Here is a 16,182-nt window from a genome sequence, read left to right as displayed (position 1 = left end):
GTTCGAAACACAGTCTGAATCTTCGCCTGCCCTCCTGGGAGGGGGGTGGTTGTCAAGGGCAGACAGGTGGGGAAGGGGCCACGTGCTTCTAACCAATCCCAAAGGCATAGCTGTCAACTTTTCCCTTTTCTTGCGAGGAATCCTATTCAGAATGAGGGAATTTCCCTTAAAAAAAGGGAAACGTTGACAGCGATGCCCAAAGGCTCCTGGTTCAAGGTTGGGCCTTCAGAGAGACCCCCGCCTGGCCTCTGGGAGAGACGGATCTTTGCAGACGAGGGTCCAACTCTGTACAGAACAGCTTCCTAGGATTCCTGGCCCGGACTGTGCCAGGAGAGGGAAAGGAAAGTATTTTGCAGGCTGTGATGACGCAAAGGAAACACCTTTTCCACGTGCCAGATTCTTAAGGTCAACCAGAGCGAAAATCCGCCTCACATCTTCCTTCTTCGGGGAGTTTCCCAACTTCGTTCTGACTCAGGGCGTTTCGTTGATTCCTTGTGTTTTTTCGGAGCAAGGCCAGGCTCCCCTTTTGAGCAGCCCAAAGATGGAATTGCGGAGTCGGAAGGGACCCTCTGCGGTCATCTAGCCCAACCCCCTGCAATGCAGGAAGCACAGCTGAAGGCTCTGGGGTGTTTAAGTATCCTCGCTGGCACTGCAATTTCGCCTCCTGGCAGTTCCTAACGTCCCCTTTTGCCGGTGGATCTGGAGTGCAGGATTGTGTCCATGTTGCACCTGAAGAGGAAGCAGGTTGCTAACTTGGGGCGATTATTGAGAACGTTTTTACATATTGGTAAAATATGGACTAGCAATGAGCTCCCCTCCTTGTAAATGGTGAAAGGGCAAAAACTCTCTCACACACCAATTTGAGCACATTGTTGTCCGTTGACAACTTGAGCTGTGATCCCTTCATTGCAGGGGGCTGGACTCCTAGGGTCCCTTACAAAACTGCAATTCTGTGAACTTTTTGGAACATTTCAGGTGGTGCGGCTGCCATTTGATCAAAGAAACCTTATTCCATTAACCACCTGCTGCATTTTAACGGATTGATTAAATCTGCATTTGTTTTCATATGCAGAGTGAAAAATAATCCCTTCTCCCCCTTGGTGAAAGAGGCTCCAGTTTCTACCACCTGCATTTTTAAGCAGCTTGGTTAATCCAGCCAATGGTTTTTAAGTCGATCAATTTAACCAATTAATTGTCAGATCAGCTTTGCACTCCTGGTGAATTATCAGTTGGGAAGTGGGCAAAAACTGGATTCCCTCTCAAATTGTTTTCCTTTTTTCCCTTTTTGCGGTTTCTTAACTTTCCCTCCCTTGTTTGCTTTTTTTGGGGGGTGGGGATGATCAGTGCCACTGAATCTGCAGGAAAAAGCCCCCCCTGCTGGTATTTCAAAAGGCTGGGACGCAGGAAACCACTTCCCACTTCCCCAATTCAGTATTTTTTGGAGTTAAAAAAGAGAGGAGAGTGTCTTCAGGGGGTTCAAAGCCCCCTGATGTTGCACCCCTCATTTTTAGGAGCACTCTGCACCCATCTGCGGGAACGGTTCTCAACCGCTGGGGGGGGTGTTTGGCCTTCTGCCCCCCCCCCGGGACTGGCGAATCTCTGCAGCCGTTTATGGTTTTTTTGTTCTGTTTTTGAAGAAACCGCTTCTCTTGCTCTCTCTCAGTACTTTGGTGAGGACCTGCAGGACTATGACGCCTACCCCTACTATTACGGGCCTAGCGAGGGCGGATTGGGCCCTCTCTCCTCCGCGCCTCTGGGGGGAGCCAGTGAGCAGGTAAAGGGAGCGGCGCTGCCGTGCTCCTCCCCAGAAACGTCCGTCCGTCCGTCCTTGTACCAGAGTCTTGTCCTTGTCATGTGGTTGTGGAATAGTCCACCTGTCTGTCTCGTCCACCTGTCCATCAGTCCATCCATCCATCCATCCATCCATTTATCAATGTCTATGCATTACCTTGCCTTTAATTTACCAGCTTGGGGGGCAAACCCTGCCCTCCCCACTAGTTTCTTCCAGAGATGAACAGCCAAGGAGAGACTAGAGTCTGGGGAGTTATCCAGGCAGATTGGGAGAGTGTGGGTTGGGAAATAGCCATTGACGGAGAGTGGCAGGATCGTGACCATCCTTGGGTAGATAATAGCTGAGTTGCAGGCAAACCTTATTATTATTATTATTATTTTAAATGCCGCAATGAATGGTGGAGTTCACTTGCGGTTGCGCTGCATCATATCCCACGTAGTTCATTGGAAACTGCAGAGCCCATGGTGCAGTGCGGCTGTGGCTGAAACCCGAACATGCGGGAGTATCTGGGGCAATGCGGAATCAGTGGGCTAGTTGGAATGAGGAAACCACAATCTTACAGGCGGGTTTTGTGCAGAATTCTGTGGAGCTCTAGGCTGTGGACTGAATTCATCCGGAACCAAAATAAATAAATTGTAATAAGAAATATCCAATTTGGCCACTAGAAGCAGCTCAGAAGTTTTTTTATCCTGTGTTCGGTTAAGCCGTGTTGCTGTGTTTTCCAAACCCAGGGGGGGAAACCCCGCTTCACCCACCTTGGGGGCAACTGTGCTTAGTGCAGAGAAGGCAGCTTCAAACCACAGTTTACTAAGCGCTTCCGCTGACGGTGGTTGGGATTAACCACGGTTTAGGGTTTGGCCACAATGTTCCTCATTTGCTTTTGCTTCCTGCTCCTCCCCTCTTCCTCCTCCATCGCCATCTTCATCACCCCGTCCTCTGTTGTCGTTTGTCCTCGCCGTCCTCCTCGCCGCTGCCAGAAACCGGCCAAGGGGAAGCCCCCCGCCAAGCCCAAACCGAAGCCGAAGCAGCCCCAGAAACGCCAGCTCGCCAGCACGGCGCCCGCCTACGCCACCAAGACCGGCCCCAAAAACGGCTCCAAGTACCCCGGCAACGGGAAGTCCGGTGGGAAGGCCAGCAGCGCCAAGGCGACCACGAAAAAAAACCCGGGCAAATCGGGGGGCCAGGCCCACGCTGGCGCCGTCGGAGCCCGGAAGCCGGGGAACGGCTACCAGCAGGTAGAGCCACAGGGGAGGGGGTGCAGGGTGCCACCTGGCCCCCCAACCCTGGGATCCGGGCAAAGCTGGCTGCTCTGGCCCCCTAAAACCACCCCTCTGCCCTCTCGTCTGCCTGTGTGTCTGTCTGCGTCTCCCCACCTCCACGTGTCTCTGTGTTAACCGTACCACGTCCTGCATGCTGGGCCATTGGGGGGGGGCGCAAGAGAAAGGGCCCCCGAAACTTCGGAAGGGCTCCCCACCCTCTCTTGGGAAGGGCGGCTGGATTGAGATTTGACTTTCCCTCAACCTCCAGGGAAACGAGAACCCACATCTGTGCCAGGGGCCCTATCCTAAGTTCAGACTTCTCTTGCGCTTTTCCTTTCCCCCAAATGGACACCTGCCCCCCCCCCAAATTGCTGGCATCCTTGTCCGGCTTGCAGGTGGGGGGGGGTGAGATTCTGCTCCTCGAGATCCATTTGTCTCCCCGAGGGAAAATGATCCGGGATAAGGAGGAACGCTCCTTGCAGAATTGCTGAGTTTGGGATGGGACCCGACAGGGTCATCCAGACCAACCCACGGCCATCTCCTCCTTCTCCTTCCTCCTGGGACTCGAGAGGAGAAGTTTGAATGAACTAATCATGTCTGCATATTTTTTTTCTCCCCTTTCTTTTCCCTGTCTGGCCTGTTTCCTTTTTCGATCCTCTCCCTCTCCCACTCGTCCGTTCGCCCCACAATGTGACGGCTGTGTCTCCCCCTCTCTTGGGCATCTTCTCTGCCCCTCCATCAACACATTCTTCCTTTCCTTCCTTAACACGCCAACTCTGCTCCTCCTCCTTCCGTACATACCCAACTCCACACACTGCGTTGCTTTCCTCTTCCCCTCCCCGGCTCGTGACTCTTTCCTCCGCTGCCACCACTCTGCTGCACCCCCTCTCAAGGACGTGGGCCTGCTCCCCACAGAGGAGCCCTGGGGGGCCCACGAGTACCTTGACTACACCTTGCCTCCTGAGGCGGAAGAGACCTATTGGGAAGAGAGCCCCACACAGCAGGCGTCCCTACCTGTTGCCTCGTCGCCACGGGGAGAGGTAAATGCGCCTCTAGCACCCGTGTCCTGGCGGGCCAACCTGAGATGGAAGGGCGTTCGCTCCCTGGTTGGGTGGGCTGTGCAGGATCCACAAGAGAGGAGCCAGGACTCCTGGGTTCTGTGGGAAGGAGAGCCCCAGTGGGCTTGAGGGCCCGGACTCCTGGGTTCTCAGGAAGAGCAGGGCGGATTGGACGGCGAGGGGAAGAGCCCTCTGAGCTCAGGGGCTCTGAGTGCAGGTAGGGCCAGGGAAGACCCCCTGGGCCTGAAATTATGGAAAGGCATGATGGGAGTTGTAGTCCCAAGGCAATGCTGGACCTCGGCCGCAGCTCCCTCTGCCCCCTTGCTGCTCTTTGGCAGGCTGGTGGGGCAGGAGACCCCCCCCCAAGAATGACACCTGGTTGGGTGGGCACCAGCCCCGTTTGCCCCCCCTAACGTATCCATGGGTTCCCACCCTGCCTGGGGGCCAGGAGGAAGCGCCCAGCCCACGTCCCGCCGAGGAAGAGGTGTTCACCGAAGAGGAGGTCCCCGGCGTGGGGCTGGAGTACGAGTACGCCTATAGGAGCTATGGCGAGGGGGCCGAGCCGTCGGAGCTGGGGCCTGTGCTCTCGGCCGAGACCCCCCACGGCGGAGGTGTAAGTGGGGTGCTGCCCCCTCCCTGGAGGCCCTCTGGCGTTCTTTGCCACGCCTTCCTGTCCTGTTGGGTCTACTTCCTGTTGGTCGTGCTTGTCTGTGACGTCACTTCCTCTTGCCTGGGGTTGGCTTATGGAATGGTTTCAGCCTTGTCCTCTTCCTCTTGTTTTGGTGTTTTATCCGCAACCCGTTTCTGTTTCCTCCTCTTTCGGTTCTCCGCCACGACACTCCTTCTTTCCCAACAGCTTTGGTTTGCGGTTCCTGATGGGCATGTGGCTGTGGATTCGGTTTGCTGATGTCACTTCCTGTTTGAGGATGCCCATTTCCTGCTGCCTGTGCACCCCTTCCTGTTTTGAAGTCACCTCTTCCTCCTGCCTTTGCCACCATTCACCACCGGGTGGCGGTAGCACTTCCTGTTCCGTTTGCAACCCTTCCCGCTTCCTATGACCCTCCTCTTTGTCTGATGACATCATTTCCGGCTATTGCCAGGTGCTGGATGATTTGTCATGCTGCCTGTTTGGGTTGTTTGCCGTTTTCTGCTGCACTCTTTTCTGAAGCTGCTCTTTAGTTTTTCTTTCAAGCTGTCCAGCCATGTGTGCAACTCACTTCCTGTGATGCCATTTCTCTGTGTGGCGATGTCATTTCCTGTGATGTCATTTCCTTCCTTGTTGACGTGTCCTGCAACACAGTCTACATAGAAATGGACTGCCATCTTTTCCTTGGTCGCGGCTGCGGCAATGGCAGGAGGGAAGCTTCCTCCCTGTTCTGTGATGTCATCACGTGCCCTATGATGTCATCGCACTGCAGGGCCATTTCTGCAGACACTCTCCCCTTCCCTGGCATGGTGCAAGCGCTGGAACTCAGTTACCAGTTTGGGGGGAGGGCCAGAAGCCCCCAAATGGGACACGGTAACTGTCAGTCCACGCTGCCATCTTGGAAGGCAGCCCCTTTCCCTTCTTCCCCACACCTTGGCCCCAAACCTCACACCCCTTTTGACCTCCGAATCTTCATGTGTAGAATTTTGTGGGAAGAGTTGTGGGATTCAGAGGCTCACTGATCACACTCATAAATTTTATGAAATAAAAGAAGACTCAGGATACATAGAGTTAATTTCTTTCTAAATTTAGAATGAATAGGGGCAACCCCCCACTTTTAATTTTTTTAAAAAAATAATAATGAACACATAGGCTTTTAGCCAGCTAAATTCTACTCAGAGTAGAGCCATTGAAGGGGAGTCACATCCATTTATTCCACTGGGTTTACTCTGAGTAGGATGAACCTTGTCTACTACTTAGGCACCTGAAAAATGTTCTCCGCCAGAGCTCATGTATTTACCCCTTTTCCACTTTTACTCAAGGCCCTACTCAGACCTTACTACAGATTTACTCTGAGTTTCCCCCAGCTGGTTTATTTACGTGCTGCCCCTCCTTCTTTCTCAGTCCATTTTTGACAACAGATCCCTTTTTGTTCGCCTGCGGCTCCGGCCCTCGCTGTTTGCTTCCATGAAAAACAAACGGCAGCTTGACTCCCCTCCTGCCCCACCTTTCAGCGGCGAGCCAGCCATTCCCCTTTTCAGATGAGCATAGAATCATGAAATCGGAATCGGGACCTCCCAGGGTCATCTAGTCCAACCCTCTGCAGTGTGGGAATCTCAGTCCTTCCCGGCCCTTTTAGCAGCTGCTCACCAACATATGCTTGGCTTTAAGTCACAGGGACGGCATAGCAGAGGGTTGGGCTGGATGGCCTTTGGAGGGCCCTTCCCGGTCAATTGCAGGCGGTTCCTTTTCCCCAGAGAGCCCCTCCTCTCCCCACCCGCCCTGAACTGCTTCTGTGAACCCCCTCGGGTGTGGACACCCCCCCACTTTTTGCACCCAGGGGCTGGGTTTGGGTGTGTTTGAGCCCGCGGCGCCATTGTGTTGACTGGCCCCCTCTGTGCGGCTACATGTCTGCTTCCCCCAGGCCGTCCGAGGAGCCAGAGGCTACAAAGGAGAGAAGGGAGAGCCGGCCGTCTTTGAACCCGTAAGTTCCTGGAGGGGAAGTGGGTCCTGGCCTGGCCTGGATGGTGTGTGTGTGTGTCATTTCGGACTGTGTGTGTGTGAGAGAGAGAAAATCCAGCATTACGGACGCCATCTTTCCCAAGGCGAATAACCCCCATACAAAAGTTGCTCAGCCTTTTTTGGGCAAAGTTGCTGAACCTTTTTAGCAAAGACATTTTGGCCGGTTTTTGAAAATCCCGCCGTTTCCGATGGGCGAATCCCGGCTACGTCCGGGGTATTCCAGATGTGGGGCAGCCCCTCCAAACATCGGCCAGTCTAGGCAGGCTGCAACGGACTGCCTGTCTCCTTGAGGTCTCCTCCATCTCTACAATTCCACGATGGATGTGTGGCACCTTGGTTCACAACCGTAATCCGTTCCGGAGGTCCGTTCGTAAACCAAAACAGGTTGCGACCCAAGGCGTGCTTTCGCCAGCGGGGCCTCCAAAAAGAAATTGTTCATAATAATTTAAAAAGGGTTGTAATCCAAAAAAAGTTTGCAAACCGGGACACGGGTTTGATGTGTTTGTAATCCAAAACGTATGCAAACCAGACTGTTCGCAAACTGAGGTACCACTGTAGAAAGGAGCTCGCTTGGAGGTCTCCCAAATCCCGCCATTTCTCTCCACTTCTAATCTGCACAAGTTTTGCACATGTCCATCTGTTGTGCACAAGGCCTGGTTTCCGCCAAGCCTGACCCCTGGAAACAGGCACGTCCAGCCAACCGTCAGTTCGAAGAATTGTTGAGCTGGAGGGGGACTGCCAAAGGTCATCTATCCGAACCCCCCGCCGTGCTGGACGCTTCGCCTCCATGAGGTCTAGCGGCTTGCTTCTGTCCCACCCAGGTCTCAAAATTTTGAGATTGTGGCAAAGGCCGGCCAGACTCCTCAAAGGGAGCCTCAAGACTCTCTCCCCAGTTTCCAGCAATTATTCCAGAGATGATTTCTGGAAAACACAACCCACGGTGGCTCTTGATAAGCTCTTGATTTCCCTCCACGAATCGGATGGATCCAGTAATACATCTTTCATGTCCCTGTAGGTTTTAATTTAATTAGTAATATTGGGAAGGTAGCCCATCTAGGGGACAGAAAACTGGTCCTAAACCTCCACTGTCCTTTGGAGAAGAACTAAACCTGACACAAATCAGAGTCCCTAAGATGGTTGTGGAGTTGGATGGGACTCCCAGAGATCATTCAGTCCAGCCCCCTGCAAGGCAGGGTTCCCATTGGCTCTGGTTGTTTCCATTCATTTCGTAGGCTGCTTCGAGTGCATCCCTGAGTGCACAAAACCAGGATGCAAACGGCTCAGTTACTGAAAATAAATCTCCGCAAGCGTGGGGGGGGCCTTCCATTTTGCTCCCCCCGCCCAGTGACTGCAGAACTGGGAGCCCTTTTTGCACCAGCAGTTGCCCCAGAATAACATCCCCTCCAAAGACCCCCCCTCCCAGTTCCACCTTCCTTGCAAGCTCCCAAGGCAGGGGGGGAATCTGAGGCCTCACCAGCAGATCTTGGCAGGATCGGGGCCTCTCGGCTCCTTTTGGGCGGCCTTCAGAATTCCCCGGAGAATGGGGCTGACCTCTGAGCAACCGTGCAAGGCAGCCATCCAACCGGCGGAGCTGCGATGCCCCAGAGTTTTTTTTGTAGCGTTATCGTCTCAGCATAGCGCACTGGGTGTGTGTTGGTGTGTGTGTGGGGGGGAGAATAGCCGGTGGTGGTGTAAACAATGAGCTCTTTCACGGGCGAGAGCAGAGGGACGGGGCCTGTCCCTCTGCCAAGGCAGGTCTGCGGCTGCTTCCTAACTCCTTCTTTTTGCATTCGTGTGTTTGTGCCTCTGCAGGGGATGCTAGTCGAAGGTCCCCCAGGCCCCGAAGGAGCTCCGGTAAGAGGCGTGCAAAACCCCAGGGTGGGGGTTTAAGGGGGCGAACGAGGCCTCCACCCCATCTCGTGCCCCCTGTCCGGTGGGCAAGGGTGATGGTCTTCTGTTCCTCCTTCCCCACAGGGTATCAGCGGACCGCCAGGGACCACGGGACCCCCAGGACCCCCCGGCGACTCTGGGGAGAGGGTAAGGCTGTGATCCAGCGAAGGAGAGGGGGGAGAGAAGGGCATGTGGTGAAGGAGGCGCTGAAGGGCTGCTCCTGCCCCTACGCAGACAAACTTCAGCGTCACAGATTGGATTGGATGCAAAATTCAGCATCACAGATTGAATCGGATGCAAAATTCAGCATCACAGATTGAATCAGATGCAAAATTCAGTGTCACAGATTGAATCGGATGAAAAATTCAGCATCACAGATTGAATCGGATGAAAAATTCAGCGTCACAGATTGAATTGGATGCAAACATCAGCCTCACAGATTGGTTGGATGCAGAGGAAGGGTGGGAGGAACTAGCTGGGGCACCCCACAGGGAAGAAGGCTCAGAGCCCAGATATCTGGGGTGAGACAATGATGAGCCGTCAGAGGGAGAAGACTGGGAGGCAGTGGAGGTGTCGGTAGCTGAAGCGGCGACAGGGCTTAGTGAGCTGGGGGAGTCTGTGGCAGAGAGAAGTCCAGACTCAGAGGCAGAAGCTGAAGCTGGAGAGGAGGAGACCAAGAGGCAGAGGGGAGTCAGGCTGGTGAAGAGGCACAGGGGTCTCCCCCTCCTGCTGCGACAAGCTCCCCTCCCCTCTGGTTCCCTGGACAAGAAGAGGCATGCAGTGGGAAGAGCAGAGGCAGACGTGAGGGTCAGGTCTCTGTTTGCTTGGGGAAGGCCTAGAGAGGTAGAGACATAGACGGCTGTGGGGAGGCAGGGACCTTCATTCTCAGCAACCGATCCGTGGGGCAAGAGCTGACTGAGCCGCTCTGCTCATTGGGCCTGGCGATCCTGTTTTTGCTCACAAGGAGTTCACTTCCAACTGGCTGCGGTGATGCGCTGCTGGCTGGCTCCTGTCGTTTGGTGCCCTGAAGGACGCCTCGTTCTCCTTTACGGATGTCCTTTTGGGAAGGGTGTCTGCTAATAATAACAATAACAATAATAATTTATTATTTATACCCCACTCATTTGGCTGGGTTTCCCCAGCCACTATGGGCAGCTTCCTACAGGATATTAAAAACACAGTAAAAGATGAAACATTAAAAACTTCCTTAAACAGGGTTGCCTTTAGATGTCTTTTAAATGTCAGATCGTTGTTTATTTCCTTGACATCTGGTGGGAGGGCGTTCCACAGGGCAGGCGCCACCACCGAGAAGGCCCTCTGCCTGGTTCCCTGTAACCTTACTTCTCCCAGTGAGGGAACCACCAGAAGGCCCTCGGTACTGGACCTCAGTGTCCGGCCTGGACGGTGGAAGTGGAGGCACTCCTTCAGGTATACTGGGCCTTTGAGGCCATTTAGGGCTTTGAAAGTCAGCACCAACACTTTGAATTGTGCTCAGAAACGTCCTGGGAGCCAATGCAAAGGAGAGTGAGGCGCTCTTTGGGGCAAGGCACCCACCTCCCCTCCGCTGTGCGCTTGCATCTCAGCAATCGTCAAGTGCCAGGTGCACATGGTGCTTTCTGCACATGCAAAAGCCCAGATCAAGGCAGCCATACCTGTTGAAGAGGCACCTGGGAGATGAGGATGCTGGACTAGGCTAGACTGGTTAAACTAGGCTCTGGTGGCCGTGAGCCCTTGGCCGATTGTTGACGGTGCACTTCGTCGTTCACACACACGTTCAAACGTGCGAGCCGCTCCTTCCCGCCCCAACTCTGCTCTCCCTCCTTCTCCCCAACAGGGCCCCCCAGGACGCCCCGGCATCCCTGGCTCAGATGGATCCCCCGGACCCCCTGGCACGTCCATGATGCTTCCGGTGAGTCGGGATGGCAGAGAGAGGCCGGCCGGTATCAAGGTCCTAAGCCAGAGATTGACATCTAGGACCTTCAGGGATTAAATGCGGGGTAGTTCTCGATGACGCTGTGAGCAGCCAACCATTGCCAGTTTCTTCAGGGATTTTGGTGGGGGTTCTTGACTCCATGAACACTAGCCAATCAGAGCTGTGCACAGCCCAGTTCTGCTGCAGACAGATGGCTCTCCCCTAGAAATCAGCCCTGAAAGGAGTCTGAGGGAAACATCTCCCTCCAACTGGGGTTGGGGGGGGGCAAATGTGTGGATGTGGGGGTGTTTGGGTGCCTCTCAGTGGAACCTCAACTCTGCCTCTTCCTTCCCTCAGTTCCGATTTGGGAGCAGTGGCGGTGGAAAGGGGCCAGTCGTGGCAGCCCAGGAAGCCCAAGCCCAGGCCATCTTGCAACAAGCTCGGGTGAGTCCAGTTTCGGGGGGGATGAAGATGGCGATGAAGACCCCCCCCCCATTTACTTCCCCTATTAAAGCCCAGGGAACGGTGGTCTTTGCTTCCTGGTGGCTCACCCAGATTTCTCTGCCTGCCTTTCTGGGGCAGGGGTCCTTGTCTGACCTGACACTGGTCTTCCAAGACCCTGAAAGAGGGGCTGGTTTTTTGGGGTGCGATGAGGGACCCTGTGAAGAGAGGCGGCAGTCTTTGGGGCATCTCAGTTTAGAGGGGAAAAGGAGGAAGAAGCCACAGGGCAGAAGTTTATGAAATATAATATGCCTGGCGTAGATAAAAAGGAGAGAGAGAAAAAGGTTTTTCTCCCTCTCTCATAATGCTGAATGATGGAAGGCTCAGGGCAGGTGAGAGGAAGTCCTTCTTCACAGAGTTCAGCTGTGGAACTCCCTGCCACCGGAGTCAGGGATGGGGTCACCAACCTGAATACCTTTAAAAGGGGTTAGGGTCAGGGAGGAGGAGAGGGCTTCTGAATCCCACTGACTGGAAAGCCCAAGAGGGGAGGGGGCTGTTCTTGGGCTCAAATCCTGCCTCCGGGTTTCATACTGGGGCATCTGCTTGGCCACTGGGAGCAGGATGCTGGCCTAAGTGAGAAGGCCCTTTCCTATGTTCTCGCGGAGCCTCCAGGCCCAGAGGTAGTCTATCGGGATCCCTAGTTTCTTTGGGGCATTGGGCCACTGTGAGAATACGGGGTGCTGGACGAGAGGGGGTCCCCGGCCTGAGCCGGCAAGGCTCTTTCCCTGCTCTTAAGAGTCCTCTCTGAAGGAATGGCCGCCGGGTGTGGAGCACGCTTCCACAGCTGCCTGAACATCATGCCCTCTATCTAACCTTTGGCTTTCTCAGTGGTCTGCCGTGCCCTGTCTGTGACCTTTGTCTCCTCCATCATACATAATAATAATAATAATAATTTATTATTTATACCCCACCCATCTGGCTGGGCCTCCCCAGCCACTCTGGGCGGCTTCCAAAAGAATATTAAAATACTATAATACATCAAACATTAAAAGCTTCCCGAAACAGGGCTGCCTTCAGATGTCTTCTAAAAGCCTGGTAGTTGTTGTTCTCTTTGACATCTGACAGGAGGGCGTTCCTCAGGGGGGCGCCACCACTGAGAAGGCCCTCTGCCTGGTTCCCTGTAACTTGGCTTCTCGCAGTGAGGGAACCGCCAGAAGGCCCTCGGCGCTGGATCTCAGTGTCCGGGCTGAACGATGGGGGTGGAGACGCTCCTTCAGATATACTGGACCAAGGCCGTTTAGGGCTTTAAAGGTCAGCACCAACACATTGTGCAAGGAGGAAATGACGCGGTGGAGACAGGTGCCAAAATAACTTTGTACCACCCCACGATCTCGGGATTGGAAGATGTGTGTGCTGGCCCCGGGGGGGGGGAGGTACTAATGCCGTAGCCGAAGTTCAGTCCAGAGTCACTAGCAGGGTAGACGATCACTAGATGAGACGCGAGGTCCGAAACAGGGAGCCGGGCGGGGGAGCAGGAACGCTGGCAGGGCAGCAGCAGGAAGCCAGGCGGGTAACAGGAACACCGGAGAGTCTGGAGCAGGAAGCCGGGCGAGGAACAGGCACACCGGGAGTGCAGATCTAGGTTTGGGTAAAGCAGGTACTCCACAATGACGTTGCTCCCGCAACCTGGGACCGGGGTGCCTGACCTTTATCTTCTTCTAAGGCCGGGGGCGGTCCCGGCCCCCAGGAGCCCCGCCTCTCCTGGCCTTAAGGCGAGCACTCCTCCTGGGAGAGACCAGTTCCCTTCGCCTCTCTGCCCTAAGCCTCTGCAGTTCAGGAGAGGCCGAAGGGTTACTGGGCCCCGGGGGAGGCTCACCTGTAGCCACTGAGTCCTCCAGCACCTCTGGGGCCAGAATGGTCTCACCTGGTGCCTGCCCCTGAGGATCTGGCACAGGTGCAGGCTCCTCAGCATCTAGGCCTTGCCCCAGTTCAGCCGGCCCTGGAGGCGGGGACTCCTGTGCCGGCTGGGATTCCTCCGGTTCACTCTCAGACTCGGAATCCCAGACCATCACAATGTGTAAAGGTAACAGTCTGCAAAATGTATCTGACTGGTTTTGCATATTGTGCTAATAAAAAGAGCCTCTGCAGAGCTAGCTGGCAGCTTGCTTAGGCACAGCTCACCTAACTCCTGCCTCCTGCCTTCACTTCACCTCTCCCTTCCCAGGAGCACTCGCGTCCAAACGCTCTTCCAGTGATGGTCTGGTACGAACACCTTAATGACTCCTCCCTCCCCTTTTCTTTCCTCCGCAGCTGGCCTTGCGTGGCCCCCCAGGACCCATGGGCTATACGGGTCGTCCTGGACCCCTGGTGAGTATTTTGCTTGTGGGGGAGGTGCTTGGGTTTGTTTCCTGGCTCAATAAATTCAGAATCCAACAGTGCTGTGTGGTGGTTTGAGTTTTTTCGGACGAAGACCTGGAAGGAACCAGAGTTCGAATCCCCCCTCTGTCGTGAGGTGTGGCAATGCAGTCGGAGCAAAAAGCAATTCAGCACCATGAATCGGGCCCATAAATGAAGCTGGCGACCAGGGCGTCTGTTTCTGAAATGGGGTTTCTGTGAGATCTAAAGGGAGCCCCAGCCAGCAATCTGGCCACTGCATTTTGGAGCAAGTGAAGTTTCCGAGTCGTCTTCAAGGGCAGCCCCAGACAGAGCGGATTGCAGTAGCTGAGTCAACAGCTAATGCTATTCTGGGCTGCATCAGCGGAGGTCTAGTGTCCAGGTCAAGGGAAGTCATAGTCTCACTCTCTTCTGCCTTGCTCAGGCCCCACCTGGCCTATTGTGTCCAGTTCTGGGCACCACAATTTAAGAAGGATGTTGACAAGCTAGAACATGTGCAGAGGAGGGCGACCAAGATTATCAAGGGTCTGGAAAGTGAGCCTCATGAGGAACGGTTGAAGGAGCTGGGTATGTTTAGCCTGGGTAAGAGGAGACTGAGGGGAGATAGGAGAGCCACCTTCAAATATCTTAAGGGCTGTCACATGGGAGAGGGAGCAGGCTTGTTTTCTCCTGCTGCAGAGGGCAGGATTCGAACCCATGGCTTCAAGATACAAGAAAGGAGATTCTGACTAAACATCAGGAAGAGCTGTGTGACAGTGGAAAGGGTTCTATACGCCAGACCATGGGCTACATAGAGCAGAGCTTTCCAAACTTCATGTTGGTGACGTGCATCACTTCGCGACACAGTAATTCAGTTTCGCATCATTTCGCCACATAGTAATTTGGTTTTGCGTCATTTTGTGGCACGGTAATTCAGTTTTGCATGTCTTCGTGACACAGTAATTCAGTTTTGCATCATTTCACAACACAGTAATTCAGTTTTGCGCCACTTTGTGGCACAGTAATTCAGTTTTGTAACATTTTGCAGCACAGTAATTCAGTTTTGCATCACTTCGTGACATAGTAATTCGGTTTTGCGTCATTTCGCAACACAGTAATTCAGTTTCGCATCATTTCACAACACAGTAATTCAGTTTTGCATCTCTTCGCGACACAGGAATTCAGTTTTACTAGCAAACCAGAGTTTAAACTAATCCCTTTCCAGCCCCGGGAGGAGCTTGGGGAGGATTTGCACGGCTCACCGACACACTGCAGCCAAAACAGTAGTGTGTCAAGACACACGGTTTGGAAACCTCTGATACAGAGTCCGCCACCTCAATCTCTTTGGAGGAAAAGCTGGGATACAAACACAGCCAATTTGAATTTGTTAGTTGCTTTATCTCCCCAAGGGCAGCCCAAATGGATAAATAATCGCCGTAGCGAGCCAGATGAAATGCGCAGCCCTTCAGAGCTAAGAATGTCTTTCCTCTGTCTTCTAGGGTCAACCTGGCAGCAACGGCGTGAAGGGAGAGCACGGAGACTTTGGTCCCCAGGTAAGCTGACTTCCCAGCCTGACCTGGGAGCCCCCTGCCAGCGCCCCAGTCTCTCCTCTCCCCCCAAAACCCCCCTTTAGCACAACTGCGTCGTCTGGCAAACAAGACGTAACAGCCGCGCATCGGAACATCGCAAGCTCCACGTGAATCGTACGAGATGGCGAGGAAATCGTCAGTAAAACAATTGCAAAGACATTTAGGAAACAACTAAAACATGAGCCGAACGTCCCAAGTACAATATAAGTTGTGTTTTATTGGACCTGCTTGAGCTGAGATTCCCGCATTGCAAGGGGTCAGACTAGAGGATCCTTGGGGAGCCCAACTCTGGTGTTCTGCTCACACAGACCCATTGCACACCACCCCAGAGGACCTGCGTACGAGCTGGGCTTTTGCTGATTTGTTCCCGGGTCCTTCAGCCAGGCATATCAGACCCCCCCAAGTGACCCTATTTCCCAGGGACAGTCCCGATTTCTGATTTGACCCCAGAATCTCCCACATTTCCTTAGGACACCCCTGTTTCCATGGGAGAAATGTTGGAGGGGATGTGATATTCCAAAAACCAGCAGAAAGTAGCAAACTGCCGTCATCTCCATGTTCTTGGGGTCATTTGGCTGCTGCCCCCCCCAGCTCAGATTCCTCCCCCCCCTAAAAATCTACCAGCTGCTACAGACCTCAAATGCAACAGACATCTGGCGGGGGGATGGGACCCCTACCCAATTCCCCACCCCTCTTTCATGAAGTCCCAGGGTTTCCTCTCTTCCCCCCCCCAATGTTTGGGGACAAGACAGGGCACCCTAATACAGTGCTCTCTTTCTCCACTTAGGGTCCTCGAGGTCCACAGGGGCTGACTGGACCCCCAGGGAAGCCTGGACGCCGAGTAAGTTTCTGTTTCTGTTGTTTATTTATTTTATTTTTTTAATTAATGGAGGCAGGTTGCCGTTTTTTGCCTCCTCTGTGACCCCTGCGTTGTGGTGGGGTTGGTCTAGATGAGCCCCGGGGTCCCGTTCCCGCATGGCGATCCTACGGTCCCGGGAGTCCTGAAAAGTCGCGGAATAAAAGTAAAAAATAACAGTAGTGATTTGCTTGAAAGTTAGGCGGGGTGAGCCTTTGAGAAGGTGATGTTTTGGAAGATTTGGGGCAGATTAAACGGAAGGGCTTCTTCATGCAGTGGAAACTGTGGAACTCTCTGCCACAAGGGGCATTGACGGCGGCCACCAACGTGGATGGATTTAAAAG

General features: G+C 53.9%; 1 protein-coding gene across 1 annotated transcript in view; it reads left to right on the top strand.

Moving 5' to 3' along the window:
• The window catches only part of COL11A2 (collagen type XI alpha 2 chain), a 114,935-nt gene that overhangs the window by 35,455 nt on the left and 63,298 nt on the right, over positions 1-16,182 (top strand). The window contains exons 6-16 of the mRNA XM_082211213.1: positions 2,770-3,027; positions 3,945-4,091; positions 4,558-4,722; positions 6,680-6,739; positions 8,590-8,631; positions 8,752-8,814; positions 10,502-10,576; positions 10,937-11,023; positions 13,331-13,387; positions 14,893-14,946; positions 15,770-15,823. Of these exons, the coding sequence (XP_082067339.1) occupies positions 2,770-3,027; positions 3,945-4,091; positions 4,558-4,722; positions 6,680-6,739; positions 8,590-8,631; positions 8,752-8,814; positions 10,502-10,576; positions 10,937-11,023; positions 13,331-13,387; positions 14,893-14,946; positions 15,770-15,823 (1,062 nt within the window). The remainder of the gene's footprint in view (positions 1-2,769; positions 3,028-3,944; positions 4,092-4,557; positions 4,723-6,679; positions 6,740-8,589; positions 8,632-8,751; positions 8,815-10,501; positions 10,577-10,936; positions 11,024-13,330; positions 13,388-14,892; positions 14,947-15,769; positions 15,824-16,182) is intronic.

The sequence above is a fragment of the Podarcis vaucheri genome (genome assembly GCF_965113315.1).
Source record: "Podarcis vaucheri genome assembly, chromosome: 2".
In the NCBI taxonomy this organism is placed as follows: domain Eukaryota; kingdom Metazoa; phylum Chordata; class Lepidosauria; order Squamata; family Lacertidae; genus Podarcis; species Podarcis vaucheri.
This window is presented reverse-complemented; position numbering and strand designations above follow the sequence as displayed.